The sequence below is a fragment of the Diadema antillarum genome, unplaced genomic scaffold, assembly GCF_040938485.1.
Source record: "Diadema antillarum isolate AM-2024a unplaced genomic scaffold, OU_Dant_1.0 seq00000521_RagTag, whole genome shotgun sequence".
In the NCBI taxonomy this organism is placed as follows: Eukaryota; Metazoa; Echinodermata; class Echinoidea; order Diadematoida; family Diadematidae; genus Diadema; species Diadema antillarum.
In genome coordinates this window covers 38,255-61,087 of record NW_027271473.1, presented here as the reverse complement: position 1 = coordinate 61,087, position 22,833 = coordinate 38,255, and the positions used below count along the sequence as shown (strand labels likewise).

General features: G+C 39.5%; 1 protein-coding gene across 1 annotated transcript; it reads left to right on the top strand.

Annotated features, from left to right (window-relative positions):
* The first annotated feature begins 829 nt into the window (after positions 1-829).
* LOC139734277 (uncharacterized) lies at positions 830-22,475 on the top strand. Its single transcript, XM_071645072.1, has 14 exons — positions 830-1,108; positions 8,756-8,912; positions 9,724-9,989; positions 11,020-11,274; positions 11,742-11,848; positions 12,418-12,509; positions 14,918-14,947; positions 15,853-15,945; positions 17,233-17,340; positions 18,141-18,167; positions 18,961-19,073; positions 19,534-19,678; positions 20,697-20,951; positions 22,078-22,475. Exons 2-14 carry the CDS (start codon positions 8,837-8,839, stop codon positions 22,194-22,196), a joined length of 1,686 nt encoding a protein of 561 aa, XP_071501173.1. The 5' UTR covers positions 830-1,108; positions 8,756-8,836; the 3' UTR covers positions 22,197-22,475.
* Positions 22,476-22,833: the final 358 nt, after the last annotated feature.

The following is a 22,833-nucleotide window of genomic DNA, read 5'->3' as shown; positions in this document are numbered from 1 at the left end:
ACTATCTATAAGTAAACTTCTTCTCTTGGGGTTCCCGCCATCACGTTACTCTTCATTCTGTGTTGTATCAAACTTGTATATCATCATGTCAATCTTTTTAATGTCATAGGTTGCTGAAATGATGTTGAATGAATTGCACCTGAAATTGCAGTGAATATCATGCAATGTTGGCTCAAGGAAAGATATCGTGAACCTACGTAATTATGAGCTATTGTATACTTTTGGCCTATAGGCAAGGGGAAAAAGGAAAAAAAGAAATGTACACAACGCATTGTCTTGGAACATGACCGTTGTTTAGGTAAGGAAAATAATAGTTTTGGAACTGGAATTCGGTTTAAAAAGTGTTCCATCATTTTATCTATTCATCACTCCGTGCTTCGTTGATGTATGAATACAGCAATTTAATTTCATTGCAAGAGAAATAAACTAAGTTGACTAAATTGGCGATAACGTTATTAATATACACCAGGGTACGCAATCATCCAAATTTGATGAAAATAAAATGTGCATAGAAATAAGAAGCAAATGAAGTAACCAAGACTGACATCGCTCATCAAAACGACTTTTCTTGATCAAACGTTCAGAAGAGCTAACAAAAGCGACAAAAACTGCATGGTTATGGTTGTGGAGCCAGTTTGATAGATGTAGTGCGGATGTTGGTGACATTTATTTATCTTTGTTTGCTGCCATAGATAACACCCTTGCAGGAGACGTGTTTAGATGTGCGCACAACAGCGAGGGAAATGATTTCCAGTCCGCAGATTTCATCGGATGATCCCCCTCTGGAAGTTCCTCTGCATATGCGCTTCCTCGCTGAACTTCGCAAGTTCAATGGAAGCAGCCATTAAACGGTTCCAAACTTTATCATCACCATATCCGGTAGACTCTTTTGATTGGAAGGAGAATTCATACGGAGTTTGCGGAGCCAGATACGTAGATAGACGGGTGCGCGTGCTGTGAAATCGCGTGCGAGGGTTATTTATCTGGGCTTCCACGGGTAAGGTCGGTCAGACATCTCACTTGCCGGGTTAAGTCCATTTGACGGCTTAGACAGCTCAATTGAGCGAACAGCTGAACACGGAGGTGTAACAAGGCGAGAACGCTATAGGTAAGGTGTTTGACATCTTTATTTTTCTATATTCCCTTTTTTTGTCTTTCTTCTCTGCGGCATGTATTTCAGTGACATGATCTAATATAATGTATTGTGGCTGCAAATCATTGTTTAACATCTCGAATTGGTGGTAACAGTAACTGTTTTATGAATTGGCAGCTATGAATAGACACTTCGTTTTATTTTGCAATCGACAACTGGGGGCTTAACGGAGGGAGTTTATGATATATATTTTTTCGCCATTACAACTCTGACACTCTTCGCCGCTATAATATAAAACTTTTCTACAATGACTGCTTATTATAATTCGTATGTAAATTCCTTGATTTTATGTGATTGTGAAACAGTAAGACATATGATTAAACAAAAGAGGTCTGTATGACATGCGTGCATACAGAATGAAAAGCGAAGTTGCTTTTGAAGATTTGTAGAAAGAACTTAGATAATTCAACAATCGTTTAGAGGACTCCAACAAAGACAAAAGAACAAACAAAAATGAACGCCATTTAAGGTTTCACAAAGTCTCACTTCGTGTATGCATGATCAAAAAAAAAATAATAATTTCCATTTAGAAATTTTACAACAACATATTTATTGTCATCATGGTTAGCAGTGATGCTTAAAACTGTATTCTCAAATATGCCAACATTTCTTGATTTCTTTAAGACCACAAAAACACAAATATTGACTGATCCTCTCGCAAAATCATGCATAAAAACGCTTGTACGTAAGTAAAAGTCCCCTCCCCAAATTTCTTTTCTGCTTGATTTCAAGGGAAAAGGGCCGATTTCTATACCCACTTCATCATAGCATGCCTTTCCCCGTCCCTCCCCCTCCCCCTTCCCCGGCGCTCTGAGAAGAAAGAATCTAGGATCTTACCGAGCATTTGAAGGTGGACGACATCTACTTAAAAGACAATTCAAAAGAAAGTATAGGAGAGAGAGGAGGTAAAAAGAAAGGGGAGAAATAAATCACTGAGATATGATATATGATATACGGGGGTGTTCTTAAAGTTACGAACGACTGAAAAACGACTGGTGATCGGTTCTAATGTGCTATACTTATCAGAATTTCCATAATTCAGCACAAGAACTAATCACCAGTCGTTCTTAAGTCGTTCGTAACATTAAGAACAGCTTTCAGGGCGAACAAGATGGTGAACGAGATAAGGATGCAATGTCGCTTTTGATATGTGTATCTGTTTGTGTAATGTATCGTTTTAAATCACTGCACTTGCTATTCTCTGTCTTTGTGCTTTTGAAATTCGTATTCAATTTGTATTTGATTGAATGCGGAAATAAATCAAATCAAATCAAATCATTTCAAATAAAATCGAAATAAGGATAAGCGTTTATAGACAGGGGTGTTCTATCGACCGGTTGAATGATTTCCTACCTATAACAGTATTAATCGTTTCAATTGGTAAGACAGGTCAAACAGGAATTGAAGAGTCAACGGTATTCCCTGCTCTTCACGAACCGTAAATGATTAATTGCACTCAGCCAGTTTGGGATGTGATTTTTAGCTGTCTTGCATGTTTCAGTGCTCTATAGGAAAAAGAACAAACAAAAAATAACAGTAGTTACCGCGGATTCCACCCTCGTTTTCCTCCTGTTTATCTCACAACCATCAAGTTAAAAAAAAGACCAACCTTGATTATAGCAATGGTAACGTATTCTAGTTTTATTTGTTTCCGGTAGCCTTGTGGCTGGTTTGCACTTTCTGATTAAATTTCAATGTATTGTTTTCTCACAGTTCACAGATTTCTCAAAAAAGAAGAATATTTATACCATTGTAATTACATACCATCATGACATTATATTTGAAAGGTAATATTACAACACCAAAAATCCAAGCGCGTTACACTCACAACCGAGATGACTAAACTTGTTCTAAAAATTGTAACTTTGAAAAATCTCCACTATAACAGTTATCGCGAGGAAAACATTATCAACAATAATAATATAGACATGTACGTCTCTTCCCACAGAGACAACAATCCCTTTCCCTCTCCTTCCCCACCCTTTCCCCCTTCTTTCTTACCCCATCTACCATTTCTACAGTATTCTTTGCCCCCACTTTTGCCTTCCTTTCTCAGACAGTTTTGTTAATAATTCAGCACCCAAAACTTCCCGTTATGTATCAATTCGAAAGTCTTTTTCCCTTTGCTATAAGATAACAATTCTGACAGAAATGTACTTTCTTAGTTTTCCTTCCCTTCAAATACGACCGAATTTCAGGAAGATGTGAGTGCAAGAAGACATTTAGGGGTTTCTGTCAGAAACGAGGATAGCAAGTTATACCCGAGAGATCCATAATGATATATACCGTATACGCAGTCATCCCATGTTTCAATGTACCAGTTAATGAGCATCAGGCAGATAAACTCTATACTCTGGGCCTAATAAACCCCCAATTTTGAAACAAGATGTTGCATGAACTATTAATCCGCCAAAGTGCATCAATACCATCTGGATATAAGATCATGGTTTTCTCTCTCTTCTGCGGTTCACTGTGAGTCACGTTTATGGTTGAGAATGTATTGGAATTTGTTATGGACGTCCCTTTTCTTGGTCCGGAAAGCTTGAATGAAATTAGTTCTTTCAAAAAGCAGACGATCATTTCCAGCTAAATAGAAATCCGGGATACCAATATAATTATCTGTCTTTGCAAGAAAACATGTTTTATTCACCTGCTTTATTCTAAATCGTGGTAAAATGAGTTCAGTCACCAAGCTTTATTACTTTTTGTATGTAATGGCATATAACTTTGGCTACATATCAAGAAGATTCTGTGTGTATGTGTGTGTGTGTGTGTGTGTGTGTGTGTGTGTGTGTGTGTGTGTGCGTGTGCGCACGCGTGTATGTGTGTGTCTGTGTGTGCGTGTGTGAGTATTTCCTACATTAGATTGCGAAAGATTACTCACACTGTCCCGGAAGTCCTTGTAAAAGTTATCAAACCCGTGAAAACATGACGCTATGTGTTTCCTGTTGCCTTATTTAATGTCCTTTTTCTTCCCGAGGTATAACAACTCAAATGACGCACTCCATGATTTCGCAAACATTAATGATGCTTATGGGGAGAAAAAAAACAACAACAACCCAAGCCCAAATGTAACCAGCAAACAAATGTGTTACATTTTGATTCATACCAATCAAAGGTTAGAGAAGATTTTTTAAAAATGACGAAGTAAACTTTCCAGGTAAGAAGAAAACGAAAACGAATAGAAATAACAAACGCAAACATTTTTGCATCCAAGAAGATGCGAAATGATTGCGTACATAAAAGAAATGAATGTCGATACTGCAGTCATTTTGCTGTATTTCTATTTACTTCATTTCGGAAGTTTGGTTAGTCAAGGAGGTTTATGAGACGGACTTCCAACTGGCTTTAATTAGTCAAACAGTTGTCATTTTTCTAAATTGATGTGCAAAAGATTTCCACAGGTGCATTTGTTCCTTTGATAATCAATGCTCGATGCGGTGGTCCTGCTGGGAATCTGAGAATTCATTTTGAACGTTAACATAATGTTGGCTATATTTTGCTTGTTAATTTATCATCACTTGATGATAAAGCATATAAAACAGAAGTCAATCCCATCCAAAAATGTATATTTGGAAAAGTGCAAATCAGAGCTTCATCATGTGAAAGTTTTTGAAACTGTACCCTTAGCTCCTCACTTTTCCAGCACATAATTCCTACAAATGAAACTGATATGGAATAATCTTCAAGTATTATTCTTAAAGCCCCCGTCACACTAGAGCGGATCGAGCCAACGAATGCCCAGCGGATCCGAAAATTTGGAGATACGCTCACATCCGTCGCTCGTCGTTCGTGACCCGCTTGACGTTCGCTGTATCCGCTGGCTGTTCGCAGAGATTCGCAGAGATCCGCCGGAGCCAAATTTTGATTTTATGGCCCCGTCACACTACACCGTATAAATCAGCGAATGCCTAGCGGATGGGCAAAATTTGGCAAAGTCCAGATACGCTCGAATCCGCTCGAATTCGCAAGCAAAATGTGGTTTTCAAACGTTCACCTAACGAATGATGAGCATATGCTAACCGTGTTACGAGCGGATAAAGTAACGAATGAAAGCGAATGCGTACAGTCCATCCAACGGATGCTGAGCGGACAAAGCGAATGAGTTGGTATATACAGAGTTATATACATATGCAGAGCGATACTGCGGCAATCACGTGACGGATCTCGGCTGACGCACACTTCACAAAATCATTTTGAGCAGTGACAATGTCAAGTAATGTTGTGACTGTGAAACTGGCCCCAAAAAGAAGGAAGCAGAAGTCACCACCAAGTAGACCTACTAAGTACTCTTGATGTCACTACCCTCGACAGTCCTCAAGATTTCCCTAAAGTGCACTTCCTTCTGATGATCACGTTGACGATGATGCTGGTAGTCCAACATCCTCCATTGCGTCTGGTGCCTCCAACTGGAGTCGAACCTTCACAATTCCCAATTTCCATGCAGAGATTTCCATTTACTACAGGTTGACTTTTATAGCAGCGGTTTAGAATAATGTTCTTGATAAAAGCACTGCAAGTGCTGTTATTATCTACCATTATTTTATTACTTAATGCCAGAATACGTATAATGAAATGTCATGTGGGGGCTGTGGCATAGTGGATAAGACTCCCGACTCCAGAACCGAGGACCCGAGTTCGAATCCCCCCCCCCCCCCCCCCCCCCCAGTGCTTACATCCTTGGACAAGATTTTTTTACCCACGATGTCCTTCTCGACCCAGGTGTATAAATGGGTAGGACCTACCTGGCAACGCTAGGGTAATAATAATGGCAGGGCCCTCTGGTAGAGCAGTGGCAACGCTGAAGAGGCTACCCTGGGTAAATAAGACTTTTTTTCTTATTGTTATTATTATCATTATTATGTGGGCTGTGAATATCTATTTTTTCCTACTTCGTTTAATTAACGTGTGTTGCTGTGCAGATTTGCTGGGCGAATTTGGACGAACGGTGGACGAATAAGAGACGAACGCAGAGCGACCAAAACTTTCGATCAGCGGATGCTAAGCGAACACAGAGCGGATTGTCATTCCGTTCGTCATCCGCTCAAGATTTTGGACATGTCCAAAATCAAAATTTGGCTCCGGCGGATCTCTGCGAATCTCTGCGAACAGCTAGCGGATGCAACGAACGTCAAGTGGGTCACGAACGACGAGCAGCGGATGTGAGCGTATCTCCAAATTTTCGGATCCGCTGGACATTCGTTGGCTCGATCCGCTCTAGTGTGACGGGGGCTTTAGACATGTCCAAAATCTTGAGCGGATGACGAACGGAATGACTATCCGCTCTGTGTTCGCTTAGCATCCGCTGATCGAAAGTTTTGGTCGCTCTGCGTTCGTTTCTTATTCGTCCGCCGTTCGTCCAAATTCGTCCAGCAAATCTGCACAGCAACACACGTTAATTAAACGTAGTAGGAAATATATATATATATATATATATATATATATATATATATATATATATATATATATTCATAGCACACATAATAGTAATAAGGATAATAATAACAATGATAATAAGAAAAAGGTCTTATTTACCCAGGGTAGCCTCTTCAGTGTTGCCACTGGCTGCTCTACCAGAGGGCCCTGCTGTTATCATTACCCTAGCGTTGCCAGGTATACCCATCATTAATACACCTGCATGGGTCGAGAAGGATATCGTGGGTAAAAAATCTTGCCCAAGGATGTAAGCACTGGGCGGTATTCGAACCCGGGTCCTCGGTTCGGGAGTCGGGAGTCTTATCCACTATACCACAGCCCCCTACATGACATTTCATTAAACATGTACGTATTCTGGCATGATGTAATAACTGGTAGATAATAACCGCACTTGCAGTGCTTATATCGAGGACATTATTGTAAACCGCTGCTATAAAAGTCAACCTGTAGTAAATGGGAATCTCTGCATGGAAATTTGGAATTGTGAAAGTTCGACTCCAGTTGGAGGCACCAGACGCAATAGAGGATGTTGGACTACCAACATCATCGTCAACGTGATCATCAGAAGGAAGTGCACTTTAATAGGGGAATCTTGAGGTCTGTCGAGGGTAGTGACATCAGGAGTACTTGGTGTTGACTTCTGCTTCCTTCTTTTTGGGGCCATTTTCACAGTCACAACATTACTTGATACTGTCACTGCTCAAAATGATTTGGTGAAGTGTGCGTCGGCCGAGATCCGTCATGTGATCGCCACAGTATCGCTCTGCATATGCTGGGCATTCGCTGCTCATTCGCTTTGTCCGCTCAGCATCCGTTGGATGGACTGTACGCATTCGCTTTCATTCGTTACTTTATCCGCTCGTAACATGGTTAGCATATGCTCATCATTCGTTAGGCGAACGTTCGAAAACCACATTTTGCTTGCGAATTCGAGCGAATTTGAGCGTATCTGGACTTTGCCAAATTTTGCCCATCCGCTAGGCATTCGCTGATTTATACGCTGTAGTGTGACGGGGCCTTTATCAATAGACATGTTAGATTAATGCCCGGGCATGCCCAGTTGCGTAATTTTCATTCTTATTTCATCATTCCTGTTTTGCCCAATTTCTATTCACGCATCCCGTGTCTTTGACATTGATATATCATCTTTTATAAGAAGGGATGGCGAAAAGTCATTACCATCACACAAAGACATAATTCCTCAGAAGGTGGGTTTTGATTATGCAATGACACACGAGTCAATTGTCTTCTTATTCGCGCAGCAGATCCAGTCTGGCACGTGCTTCAAATATTTTCGAGTGTCGTCATCGAACATGGGTTCCAAGGAAATAAGTCGGTTGTGACTCAATTCTCTTGAACCTCATTGGTTTAGTCATGGACCTGCTACACATGGACGACCATCGCTCGTTAATAAATCCATGCATCTGTTTCTGTCAAAAGTGTCACATAATATTTTAATTATGCTTTCCTGCTTTGATCTCTTCATTACCGCTGACAACCGGCCTGGATGAAAACAAGACGGCGCTTTGAGAAATCTAAAAACTACAAGCGTAGAAGATGATAATTTTCTTAAATCAAGAAAAATGCATGTGTTGTCGTTGCAGTGTACATTGGGAAATCATCGCTCTAGATTTCATTTGCAAAATACACGTACTTTACAAGAAAAAGCAAATATTTTGGCAGGGTAATCGTGATTTGTAAGCTAATCTATCCATTTTTCCCGCATTGTTTCAGAGTAAACATGGACAGTAACCGTAGATGACGCTATGTATGTCCTATCATTAAGCAACGCGTCACATGAGTGTACCCAAGTGTCCACTTCAGTAATTAACAATATTTGTGACAAGAAAAATGTCATATTTTCAGGTAAGCTACTCCCCATCATAGGTGCCGTTATTCAAAGGCAGCTGAGATCTGAAAAAAATACCTCAGCCAACCAAGGGAAACGGTTCTCTTGTCAGTGACGATGCACGATTACACAATCGTCATTGTCGAAATATCTAAATGTACTCATTAAGATACACATAATCAGGTGGCGGCGGTGATGATGGGATCAAAGAAAGATCTTTGCTGTTAGTCTATGTGTGTATTAGGTCCATGCTCGTACTTTGCAAGACGCTCTTTCTCGTCACTTCTGTTGTTTGCGCTATTTCATCCCGATGACAGAGGATTTGACAGGCGGCAGCAAGTTCGCCGAGGAAACGCAATTATACCATTTGAGGTTGCTGACTCTCTCTCGCGTGCAAAATGGCGAGATTCGGTGCCGAGTTCTCTATGCTCGGGTTGACTCTTCTCTTCATGACTGCAAGTCATTCCCAAGCAGGTAAGAAACAAGAAAGAAAAAAAAAGAAACAATAATGATAAAAACAGCATACCGACAGCTGTCTCACAGCGGGACCGACTGGTATGAACTAGGTTACCATGGTAACACTCACTGGGAGTGGCCAGAAGAGGTCATGGTGCAGAAATCTGGAGCTATACGGAAATGCCTATTGGGATGTTCATGTGTAGGTGTGTAGATATAAAGAAGAGTTCGAACCTATATACGTATATACAGAGATATGTGTTATATGTAATTACTAGTATAATGTGCATATACACTGTAGTATGTTCGCTTATCATATCATACATGGGCATAGGAGTCTCGAGTACGCCATTTTGTAGTTCCAACAAGGTTTTTATTCACAACATTTCCGGCCAGCCTCGGGCCTTCGTCAGTGCATACAACTATGCGCGGACAAGTGGTATACATGGACATACATTTATTGTAATAAGCGAAATACTAGTAGATGGACAAATAGATAAAATGACAGAAAGAAAGATGTATAAATGAATGAAAGATTACACATATAAGGTTTGACATACAGAGAAGGAAGTTTCCTATATACGCAAATGACTGCATGGCTACACATAGCCAGCTTTATAGGCATAGATGGACGATAATTAAGATCATAGATATTTCTATCTTAATTTTCTCAGCAATATTCAATACTGTGGTAGGAATCATTACTAGTACAGTAGAAGCAGAAGTAGAAGTAGTAGTAGTAGTATTGTATAAACTAGTATGATCTTATCGTCATTAGTATAGGCCTAATCCTGTATCATACCGATATCATATTTATTTCATGGGTCAGGTCGAGCACCGCGACCGACTCCCGCGCCGACGCAGCCGCCTCAGGAGCCCATGGTGCTCAAATCGAACAAGCCCTGCCTCAACCTTACTGCCAACGAAGCCGAGATGCCCGACCTACCGGCGGATTTCGGGGGCTCCAACTTTGCCGTCTTCGAGAACCAGGAGATCGTCGACAGACACAACGAGCTCCGACGCACGCCCGCCGCCAGGGACGACAACGAGAGGAACGACCCGAACGCTGTGAGGGCGTCAGACATGGAGCACATGGTTGGTTTCTTATTCGTCTCTTTTCATCGTCCCCAATTTGTTTTATTTCCGTGTGTGCCAAACACAATCTTTGTCAATGCATTCCGTCAACTTTCAAGCAGTAATTGTTATCATTCTGTAAAGTTTAGTTATTTTAACATCAAATACTTAGGTAGCGTTAATTCATAATTTCATGACATGTTAAGTACCGTATCTTATGTTCGACTTTGATGAAATTATTTACGAGTCTAAAAATGTTGCACTTTCGTAAATTTATTAACGAGTTTAGAAAAAACCCCACAAAGTTAACAACACTACCAACACCACACAAACCTTGAATCAATCTCTGCACTGGGTTTATAGTTCGTCTTGTACATAGACGTGCATTATTAAGTTTCTTGTTTCATCTGTGTCGTTGTTTGTGCATACTTGTTTTCATTACAACTACAGTAAACAAATCTGGAAGAAAGGGTGGGAAGACTTTTTCCCCCCATAAAAATAAGCGTTTGGGTGACAAAACATCCCATGAGAGAATTATGTGATAGTCATTGGCCTTTTATTGAAGTTTAAACGTTCACTCTTCTTTAGAGGTAACTTCGAATGACCGGGAATGAAATAATTCATCACACGGAACAGCTAATTCTAGATTGCTCCAGGCACTCCATGTAAACGTACATTTTGAAAATGCTCTTAGCGAGGAAGGTCTCACTATTCTTTGTTCGAGGAGGGCAATGTTTGAAGATCACGTGAGGTGACGCATGCGCAATGTCTCGAAAGTGACGCCTTCATAATTTATGTTGACTTCCAAACACATGGAAAGAAACGGGAAAATTCAACATTTTTCCTTATGGCGACGAGTTTCTCTGATTTGAATTTTTTATTTTTTGCTTACTTTTGTAAAAGTGCCAACGTCTGTCTGAGAAAGATATCCCATTAAGATGACGTCATCACATTCTGTTCACTTACATTCGTGACGTAGAGCTGACAAATCTTCATCATTTTGTTTGTTTTTGCGTCTTCATACGTTCTCATTGATGACGTCACAATGCAGTCCTGGGACGAGAATCTTGCCTATATGGCGTATCAGTGGGCCATGCAATGCCAATTCAGACACGGCCAGCCGACCAACGTGTCACCATACCAGAATATCGGCCAGAATCTCTGGGCTCACACGGGGCGTCAGGACACGCCGCTGTCGGGCGTCCGGGCTACCCAAGTCTGGTACGACGAGGTGCTCGATTACACCTACCAAACTGGGACAGGCGGCACCTGTGTACCCGGCAAACCGTGCGGTCACTACACCCAGGTATATCAAGCTGTTGAGAAGACAGTCAATACTAATGTGGTGAACAAGCATGGCAATCCCATTTTAATTATATGCAAATATGCTCAAGAAAATTGACAAGATGTAAAGTGAACAAATTAGTGGTGGATGGGTGGGGGGGGGGGGTGGGGTGGGGGGAAGTGCATCGAGAGCCCCCTCCCTCGTTTTTTAAGATACCCCAAAATCGCACGATGACCAACACAAATATAATATAAAAAAATCTCCCTACCATGGGAGGAGGGAGGGGAAGGGGGGGGGGGGAACAACTCACATCCTTCCCCTCGCTTTGCGCTCCTCCCCTTCACCGAATTCCTGGATCCACCCCTACAAATCAATTGCAAGGATAAAAGTCATTAATGTCTGACAAATATACTAGATTAGCGATCCTGTCGTCATTATACCTTTTCGCGTGCAATTGAGCTCTTACTGTCAAATCTGTTTACCCCCAGGTTGTGTGGTCGTCAACTAATAGGGTCGGGTGCGGGCGCTATTTCTGTTCCTACCTTGGTGGCGCCTTCAGGAACGCGTGGTATGTCGTCTGCAACTACGGACCAACGTGAGTATTGCGCTAATTCATCAAAAACAAACGCGAAAACCTTTGTTGAAGAAATGTTATCATTAATGATAATAACAGTAACACCTCCCCTGCGATGGTAAACCCTGACATTAAAATAGCCAAGTCTATACCAGTATGTATATAGATCTTTGTAAAGTAATTTCATTTTTTGTTGAGATTAATGTAACTTAGTGGTAAGATCGTAAGTTGTGCATAACTTATCGTTATTTCGTTATGCTTTCCATAACATACTTTATTTAGACACAGTAGGCCTAATTGTTTTGCCATTACCCAAACGCAGCGGGGTGTGTGGCGTTGCGCTTCACACCTAGTTATTAATAGAAACAAATACAAAATTAATAACAACTGCTATTGTTCAGAAGTTATATTTTGTTTTTGTTGTTGTTGATTGTCTAAACGCCGTAATCATAGAAACTTACAGGTGGTATTTTGAGACAAACGCCACGCCGTTGGCTCCTTTTTTGTGTTGTGAATGAATTGACATTATGATCAAGGAAACATTGTTGTATCTTTTTTTTTTATTTCTCTCTCAATCATTCTTGCTTCAGAGGTAACTGGCAGGGGGTGCAACCTTATTCTATCGGGCCCCCTTGCACGGACTGCGGGAACGGCGTAGGCCAGTGTTACAATGATCTATGCCGTGAGTATACCTATAGTTCTTTATCCATATACAATCCTTCTTTTTTGTTTGTTTGTTTGTTTGTTTACTATGAACCCATTCCTCGTAATTCCGCATAGAGTCAACGCATGGTATACATCATGACGGCAGCAGGAAGGACCGGAATGACCAGAGCAGTGATAATAAATTGAGAGTTTTTATGTACACTTTGTATACAACGTCCTGAAATCAGAAAAGCTATCCCGATACTTGCTCGACTGATCAATAACTCACGCGTGTAAACTAAATTTCGGATGTTTGATTTTCGTTTTTTGTATCCTTTTTGTTATTATCATCATGAAGTGTCATTTGTCATTCATCACCCGCTTCTTTTTTTTTTGTCATGAACCCTTGAACTTAACAGCTAATAGTATAGTCTACTGGAAAATTTTATTGATACTAATCTTGCTGAAACACATAATTTTTAATGTTATTCCTTTGTCATACAAGCCTAAAAAAACTTTTTTGGTTGTTCAAACGAAATTACAAAGGTATGCGACAATAACAAAAACAAAATGATTATGATGACTATGGCGATTTGGGTCGGCAAAGAAAATTATCGACTACAGCATGTATTTCTGTAGAGGGCGTAGTTCTTCTATACAGTATTCAATGGCCGATACGATAAAGTCCCGGGAAATATAGTTCAACGTGGACTAGTTCACTATTCAAATTGTATGCTCCTTGAGACCAGAAGTCTTGCCCGACATGAGCACAAGAAATTTATGTAAACTGGATTCCAAACATATTCTATGCGAAAGTAAACATCACTGCCGGTTTTTCTTTTTAAAGGGATTGTATAGTTTTGGTTGAGACCTAACATCAGGTTTATAAAATTTTTTGATGAGATAGTGAGAAACCTCGTATGAAATATGAAAAAGCATTAATGATTCCAAAAAGGATTCAACGTGTATTTGATGAAAACTGGTCTTGAAATGGCTATGAGATATCCAAAAAAGTGATACTGCTAAAACTGACAGGCTACGACTTTTATTAGGATCTCTTTGTTTTACCTTGCTTTTTGGATAACTCGGTCATTTCAAAACAGATTTCATCAAGTCAACTTTTGATTCCCCTTTATTGTATGCTCTGTAACATTTCATAGAGTGGTTTCTAAATATCTTGCTAAATGGTTCAAGCTGAATCGTCACTTCAACCAGTTCTGTACAGTCCCTTTAAATTCCATAAATTTAAATACACTAGTGAACTGGAGAATTACATCGACATAAAATCAAAAGAACAAAACCATAGCCTTTACGCCTCTGTAATTGATCCCCCAAAGAAGTTCTCTCTAGCTTAACAATAACTGATCTCTTCTAATTAAGCGTTCATTAGCTAATTCGACTAAAATTATGTTGATCTTCACATGATGATCGCAATCAATGTACAACGAACAAATCCTGTTTAAAAAGGACCCTACAAGAAACGCCTGTGTACTTTGGAAGTAGTTGAAAAACTTGTATCAGAGCGATCCCTCGACATTTTACACAATTCTCTCATTCTGCCACACATATTCAAATGTTGTGTGGGGAACTGTGTATTTCAAAACTGAACAACTCATCGTATTTACTCTGAAGCGTGCAATTCACATCATTACTTATTCGACATAAATATATCTATCTCATACAGAGCCTTATTTCATCGCTTAAACACCTTTAAGTTTTGAGACTTTCACATTCTTCAAACAGGCCTATTCATGTGCGAGTATACACACACACACAAAAAAAAAACCAACTTCCCCCATATTCCACAACATATTTGACTTATACTCGAATGTTCAAACATAGCTCGTCGTTCGACAGACTATCACCTTGTGAACCCCAAAGCTGTTTATTAGCCTAGGAATCAATCAGATATTACGGACCTGACGTCTGGGACAACCTATAATATCCGGTCAACGAAATGGAGGGTCCTACTAAAAAGCAAAGCTTGTACGATATGGGACCATGAGAGAATACATAAGAGATATATATATATATATGAATATATATATATATATATATATATATATATATATATATATATATATATGATATAGGGCCTCATCCACGTCAAGCTCTTCTTGATGACGGTCCTCTGTATCGAATTCTTCCTTGTTCACATACGACTACAGTATGCATTATGATGTTGCTTTGATTTATTTGTAGTATGAAAGATGGTTTTATGAAACTGACAATTCTTGTATATTGATTTTGTATATTTTACTTTTTTTTGCATATACTCTGTATCAATTTTTTATTGATTTCTCATTGTACTTGAAGGAAGATGATGCAGAAATAAACCAAACCAAATCTTACCAAACAATGTGTGTTTGTATATCATTACAGTATGATGGCTGATAGCTGAATATCTAATTTCATCTTCTATGATACATTATATTCTGTTTTCAGGACCTTGCTCAGAGCACAATGAAGCGTGCGGTAAGTGAAATGGAACTCAATTCTAATATTAAACGCAGTTTTAATAATTCTTTGAGAGTAATATCAAATCTACTTATTTCATTTCAGCTAAGAGCTCGGATCGCTCATTACAAAAGTTTTTGATTTACATTTCCAATGGCAATGAGATTTTAACATGTTGGTTTATTTGAGTGGGCTAGCTTTGCTCATCAAATTTTTTTAGATTTATCAAACTTTCGCATGGATTGGAGTTCATCTCCAACACCCTGTTCGAGACAAAATCACCTTTAGCATACAGTGCTTTACGGATCCATGCACTATTACTATGAATCAACAAAACATGGCGCGAATGGGGTCTCACGCAACACATTCTATGTGGGATGTTGTTCAAACTTGTTGAGTTTCTACAAGGGGAGTTTTATGCTGGTAGTAACTTCTTTATTGATAGTGTTGTTTCAGATTTTTATAGGATGATATGTCAATATTTTGTTTGTATGTGCTGTATCAGCCTTATTTTTTTTTTGTATTTCATTGTATTTTACAACTCTTGTTATATATAATATTTGGACAGATATAAAAAAATAGGTGCAATACTGGATGTCATTGATGTACATTTTGTTATTGAGTGTTAAGTTTCTCTGTGTTATTTCATATAAATCAATGACGTGTGTTGTTATTTTCTGTGCTTCATTTTGAAATGTGTTTTATATATGTGTATCTATGCCACTTGAATCACAAAATTTTTGAATTTTATGGACAATAGATAAATGAAATGAAATGAAATAAAATGAAATGAAATGTTAAAAGACTTAAAGATAACAGGACTTTAGCTTTATACAGATCAAGAAGTGACGTCAAAATTCCTTTGCTCTGTGAAAAGCTTCGAAAGAGGGCATTATGTTTTGACTTATATTCTTTTCACCCAGACTGTCGTCAAACTTGTGAAAACTGTGGCGAGTTGAATTCTGCAGCTTGCAAGTGCACATGTCCAAACGGCTACTATGGCAGCAGATGTGAAAGTAAGTCCAGTTTCTGTAGCTTTCTCTTGTTGCCGTTTAACATCCCCTGCAACACACCTATACCAATGATTTACAGCATTTTGATACTATGTGTATGATTTGATATCCGTTTCCACATTTTACAAACAATATGAAAACAATAAATTTACAGAAATATACAACACGAAACATGATTTGAACAACAACAACAGTCAAGTAGGCCTATATCGCATTAAAGGACATCAAGGTAATTTGCATACAACTTTTTTTTTTATTTCTATGCTTTGAGAACATGAGTAAAGATGTCGTCATGCTTAAGTTTGACTTATTGATGTAACTTACATCGCATCATCGGCACCAAAATGGTATCAAAGATAATCATGCACAGTCATGTTGCCATCCGAGTCCTTCTCAAAGATCATACGCAACGACCACATGCTCTTGACTCCAGGGGGAGTTATTATACGATTAGTCAATACAATAAAACGAGATGAAACGATAGTTCTCTGAAAACTGCATGGTGATTCTTCCACCTAAAAGAAATAACCTACTCTTTTAATTAATTCACTACAATCATGCAAAATCAGAGATAGCGGATAATACTGGGGGGGGGGGGGGGGATGGGGGTGAAGAGCAGCTACAGAGTGGAATGCGGACAAATTCCAGGTACTTCAGACACCAGTCGATTCTTTTTTAATCGAAGTCATCAGAAGACTTCATTCTACGTGTAATTCATCCGTGCAGTAGTGCATCGAAAAACTTGCACACGTACGATATAAGACAACACTCTGCTACATACTTGCATATCCTACTCATTAACTCAAGCTGAAAAGGGACCGCTTATCAAACTATCAGTTCGACATTAAAGAAAAAGGAAAAGAGAAATACCCCCAGGAGATTTTAAAAGAAATAAGGGATAAGGGAAATGGTAAGAAAAAAGAAATTTATGCGCTGAAACGCCCAAAATATGATGTTGATGTTGATATTACAGATGATGCATATTATGATGAACAACACGAATCCGAGAAATTATTCAACTTCATGTACTCCTCAAATCTCTAGGCATACATGACGTTCCAAGTAGAATAAAGCCGTGTCTTTATAGTTATTAATGATAATCACTACTGCAGTCGTTTTCACTAGTATCATTACTAGACGTTGGATTGCCATTTTATTATTTGCATTATTTTTATGATCATCATCATTGTGATACATCACAAGTACCATCATTCGGGACATCCGCCACTTGGCTTGTCTCATCTTTCCGTCTGTTTCTCTGTCTGTTTGTCTCTGTATTCTCCTTGCCAGAGGAGTGCATCGATACGTCGTACAGGTGTTACCAGACCTGGTGGCCCGAGTTCTGCGAGGGATACGCCCAAGTGCGCGAAGGATGCCCTACAATGTGCGGGCTCTGCAGTGAGTCCAATGGAGAGCACCATTCCCCATTCCTCCCCTTAACTTAAACCTTTTAGGGGGGGGGGGAGATTTCATGGAGCATTTTGTCTGACAAATTGGTCGGACAAGTTTGCTCTCAGCCAATCAGATGCAAGGATTTCAGTAGCTTATAACAGTTTGTCGGGAAAATATGCGACCAAACCGCTTCATGAAATGCCCCCAAGGACACCCCCCCCCCAGACTCCACTGTTTGTAGGCCTATTTACGAAAGTCGGGCCCATGGCTTTGATTGGGGTCAAATCAAAGTTCATTTGATGAAACCGGTTTTGAAATTCCTGAGATATCCAAAAACAAAGTGAAACAAAGTGGTCCTAATAAAAGGTGAGACCCTCCTTTTATTAGGACCACTTTGTTTTTGGATGTCTCAGCCGTTTCAAACCGATTTATATCAAATAAACTATCCTCTTAGAACTGTATGCTCTTTTATATTTTGCAGTTGGTTTCTCATTATCTCACAAAAAAGTTCAAACCGATCTACATCCAATAAACTTTGAATTCCTTTTAGAAATGCGTGCTCTTTGATATTTTACAAGTGATTTCTCATTATCCTACAAAAAAGTTACAAACCTGAAGCCCCATCTCAACCAAAACTTTAATCCTTTTAATCCTGTGATGAAACCCTCTTCCTTTATGTACTTATTTATCTGCATTCTAATTTTTCAGTTGTCTGATATCAATGTAAATGTACATCATGTGTGTATGCCTTTATAGGTCTATATCTTTTTTTTTTTCTATCAATCCCACTCTTTCTCAATGTACAGATGCCGCTGATCCAGATTTTGTGTGTGGTGAGTAAATCGATAAAAATATACTATTAAAAAAGATTCAACCTTTCGTCTGAAAGAAAATGAATGGATATACATTCATGGACACAATTAAGTTGTAATTGTAAAATCGCTCATCGATTTGTATGGTATATGCTCAGGGCTTCGTAGAGATTTATTTCTTTCTTTTGCGAAAGCAATATACAGAGCATAATACACATTGTGGAGAGGTTTCAGTGTTCCGTAATGATTTTTATTGTTTCTTTACACTTATTATCAAAACAACCATTTCTTGTTCTTTGCTTGTTGGGATTTTCCTCACATGCCTTTTCGATTAATATTATGATTTTTTTTTTTGCTCATTTCATTTTTTTTTTTAATAAATGCGTCTGAGATATCTGCCACGATGGTGTCTAAAATTTTAAGTTTTTGAGGTTGCACTAAAAGGGCCGGTTTTTAATATTCTGCTAGTTCGGTGAGTACAACGTTGAGTGTATTAAGTACAAAAACTGAAAGAAATTAGCAAGTCATATTTATTGGAATTATTGTAAAAACGATCATGATGCAACAATGCAAATGGTATCAATAATCTAAATGACGATAATTACACAGCCTATTGAGGATAATAATACTGTCATAATTCCTTTGAAATTTAACAACGTTGGGAATATAACAACATTAGTGCAGTTAAGGATTATGTTGTCTAACGTCTACTTCGGATGTGTAATTCGATGTGGCAATTGCAAGCTATATTATGTTCGCCAATGATTTGTTTTACTTTTTGATCCTGCAGACCCAAACTCCAATGTCCAGACAGCGCCACCACCACCAGCACCACGTGTTACAGACCCGCCAGCGCCGGCGCCAGCGATGTGTGATCTGAAATTCACTGCTGCCAGCTATATCAACGGAGAGTTGAATCTCTTCCGGGTAACGATGATTATTTTGAAAATTTTAAGAACGATGGTTTTTGCTCGTTTGTTGCTCCAGGTGAAGTCATACGTAGTGGCAGCAGTAATTGCTGTGGTGTTGACGGTGGTAAGATGGCTGTGGCGCTGGTGGTGATAATGTTAGTGGTTGTTGAATGATGGACAGGGGGTGATGATAGTAATGGCTGTGGTGCGGTGGAGAGGTATACTGTGGTCTGGGATCTGGGATAGTGTGGTGGTCGTAATGGTGGTAATGGTGCAGGTGACGGTGATTATTATTTTTTCTCTTTTACTCCAAACAGGGAAGTCATTGTCTCCATAATTCAATATTTCATTTCACATTATACTAAAAAGCGAAAAAATGTATACTTTTATGATCAGTGAAACTGTTTGATACATGTACTGTCATCATCAATATCATCGTTATTTTCTTGTCGTTGCCCCCCTTTTTTTTTCCAAAGGAGGACTTGGTATGGCGCGTTGGTAGTGACGGTACACTGCTCTCACCTCCGGAGGGTGAATTCAGTAAGGCTCTATTCAACCGACTTCCAGCCAAACCAACTTGCGCCTATGAGTTTGCTAATGGAAACGTCGGTTTTGTACGAGGTTGGTATTTTACGGCCCCGACGTGTCTGACAGGGAACTTTAGATTTGAGTCGCAGACATTTGAGACGATGAGTGCGTTGGACGTTCTCCTCTCTCCCTACATGCGTCGTGCTAAAAAGTAGCTTAGATTACGCTAGGACGCAACCTATAAAACATAAAATGGCGCCCCCATGATCGGTGCATGAAGTAGCCTCTACGTCGTAAATTGAGCAGACGTAAAAATAACCCAGAACACTAAAAAACTCAAGACGACGCGAGCTATAAATAGATCAACTTGATGTGCGTTTCTGCGCGTGCTCAGAAGATGTTTTTTTTTTTCTCTGAACGTCCCCGTTACGAAGATCTAAAGCTCCCTAATCATCATAGGCCCATCCAATCGATCCCCATCAGTGATTACCCGTTCAGTGTCAAGTCAGTGTTGACCAACAGAGTAACGATTAGTGCCGGTGTTTGCCTAAATCAGATTCTGTTTGTGAATTTTGTAAACGATTTTTTTTTTTTGCGTAAAATTTGTTCACGAATGTGTGTAGGCATGTCGGCCTCTGATGTGTATATGTATGTAGGCCCTATGTATGTTGGCGCCTATGTATAAATTCTATAAACATATTGATACGAGTAGTACATGTATACGTATGGTAATATTGGTTGGCTCTCTTGCACTGAATCCTAGCGTTTAAAATACACAATGTGCATGTAAGGCCAGACCAGACGAGCCTCATGTCCAAGTTTTCCTTAGGGCCTACGTTGTTTTTCCAGACTATTTGTATCAAACGTTCACATGTTTTACAAGTTCACGAATAAGCGATGTGCAACGAAGTAAGACCAATAATGTTTATGTCTATGTGGGAAATGGGATCAATTCCGAAGATTTGCTGTGTTCACTTTCTTTTTCTTGAATCTAATCATGTTTCACGAACTGATTTCATTTGATTCATTTATGCATTATTAGGGCCTATCTCTTTTTAATGTTGATATTTTTCATTTGCTGATGTGCTGATCTTGCTTTGTTCGGTTATAGGTAAAAAGCTCTTCACTCACAGCGGGTTTTCGCGCACCGGGGCACCCGTCACGTTGTCGAGCCTCGGTCTCCCAAAGGGACTGCAAGCCGCACTCCACTCCCCGATGGAAGAGCGGACCTACTTCTTCAAAGGCTCACAAGTGTACGCATATAATGAGCGAACCAGGCGTGTAGAGTCCGGCTATCCACGACGTATCGCGGACGAGTTTCCCGGCGTGCCAAGCAAACTCACTGCTGCCTTCTCCGACACTAGCGGTAAGTTCTAAACAAATCCCCCCCTTTAGGTCTTAAAAACCCTATGCCTTTCCGAAAGTTACCCTTGCCCTGTGACCCCCCCCCCCCCCCCCAGCTTCCACCTTCCTACCACGTAAAACGTTCCGCAGCACCTGTCTTTTACTGTACATCCCTCAACAACAATAGCATATCTTCATACTATTATACATCATAACGTCGGCGATCATCGTACTATTCCTAACCGTCTTATATCACGATTTTCGGTCAAATTTTCGATTTTGAGACTGTTGAACTTTCACTTACACGCTGTGAAGTTTTCAGTTTCTATGCTTGATGCAAATTTTGTGTAACTATCACTTTTTGAGTCTTTTAATTTCATTTTGTTCATTTTGCCTTATGCACGCGTGTATCAAATAATGAGAAAATAGTGAAGGTTACATTGAAAATCGTAAAAGCAAGAAACTGTTCACATTTCAAACTTTAAGATGTTTCGTAAATGATATTGATTTGGATATATTATCTATATGCAAAATGATGTCGTCACCCCCACGGCCTCCATTATAGGTTATAAACTTTGATCACAAAAATGTAAAATCATGTTGTTGTTTTTTTAATTTGGCGACGATAAAAGGATTGATCATCAAACAGATTTCTTTCTTTCTTTCTTTCTTTTTCTCTGCTTGTCAGCTGAAGAAACCCAGAAGTCGCGCCAGAAGTTGCGCTGAAGGTTATATTTTTTTTTTTAAAGCGGGAAGTGCGCCCCTCTCCCTACTTTTGAAAACGCTCCGCCGGCCCTGAACTAAAACATACAGTATTGCTTTGGGTGGAAGACATGAAGCTTTTTATTTCAAGGCCATCCCAAAGACAAGTTTTCCAGACTTGCCATAATGTCCACATACGTGTGCGCGCGCACACACACACGCGCACACACACACAATCCCACAAACACATACAGAAGAAGGGTCTCATTTTACTTTGCAAATACTTCCAGCGAGCCGTCCGTAATGAATAACAAAGCCTCATTTTGTAAAACTCATAAGCAATTGAATGTCGTCTCATCATCTCATTATCAAAATAAAGTTACTCTAGTTGCTGTCTTTTTATTACATTCATTTTTCTGGCTCTTCCGTTTTGTTTTTCTTTACAGGAAACAGATATTTCGTTCGCTCGAAAAAAGTGTTCAAGATTAGCGCCGGCCGAAACAGCGTGGATGCCGGCTATCCGAAATTCTTCACCGAGACGTTCATCAGTGCATGCCGTCAGTAGCTGAACAAACCCGATTTCTCCTACCCCGGGGAGACGGATGTACTCTCATGAGCGGTTCTTTACCACGTTTTTCTGTCAAACATATAAACACCTATGTTTGTTTGTGTACTTTTTACAATCTGAAATGAGTATCAATGACATTTCCACGTGTAAAGTGTAAAATATCAAATAGTTAGGCATATGCCATTGTCCTCCCAAACTCTCAAAACGGTAACTCCAAGTTGACCTCACTTCCTTTTCCGTCTGCTCTTCTCATCACAAGAGATGACAGTCTCAACACGGTTCTCACAAAACCGTGTAATTGGTTGTTTGTTATTCATTTGGGCAAGACACAATCCTAACCTCGAGGTTAGGGCTTGCCGTCTGAACGTAACTATTGTTATACGCTGCGTTATGGTGAAGGATTTTTACTGAGCGATTTTGTTTTTAACGCCATCGTGCTTAGTTTGTAACAATACTACTTGTGCCTTTCGAATTTAATGGTATTTTCGACTTTCGTTTTATTCAGGCAGTAAAAGCAGACGCTACCTCTCTATGTACTTTATATTTTTCATTTTCTTAAAATCGTGAAAATATGGAAGTTGGTCGAACCCCTGTATGCACATATGTTACATGACATTGTACTGTATATCGCAGT

Coding starts and splice junctions, on each gene's coding strand:
- LOC139734277 (XM_071645072.1), top strand. CDS start 8,837: ATGGCGAGATTCGGTGCCGAGTTCTCTATGCTCGGGTTGACTCTTCTC. Junction 9,990..11,019: donor CGTCAGACATGGAGCACATG/GTTGGTTTCTTA, acceptor GTCACAATGCAG/TCCTGGGACGAGAATCTTGC. Junction 12,510..14,917: donor GTGTTACAATGATCTATGCC/GTGAGTATACCT, acceptor TTCTGTTTTCAG/GACCTTGCTCAGAGCACAAT.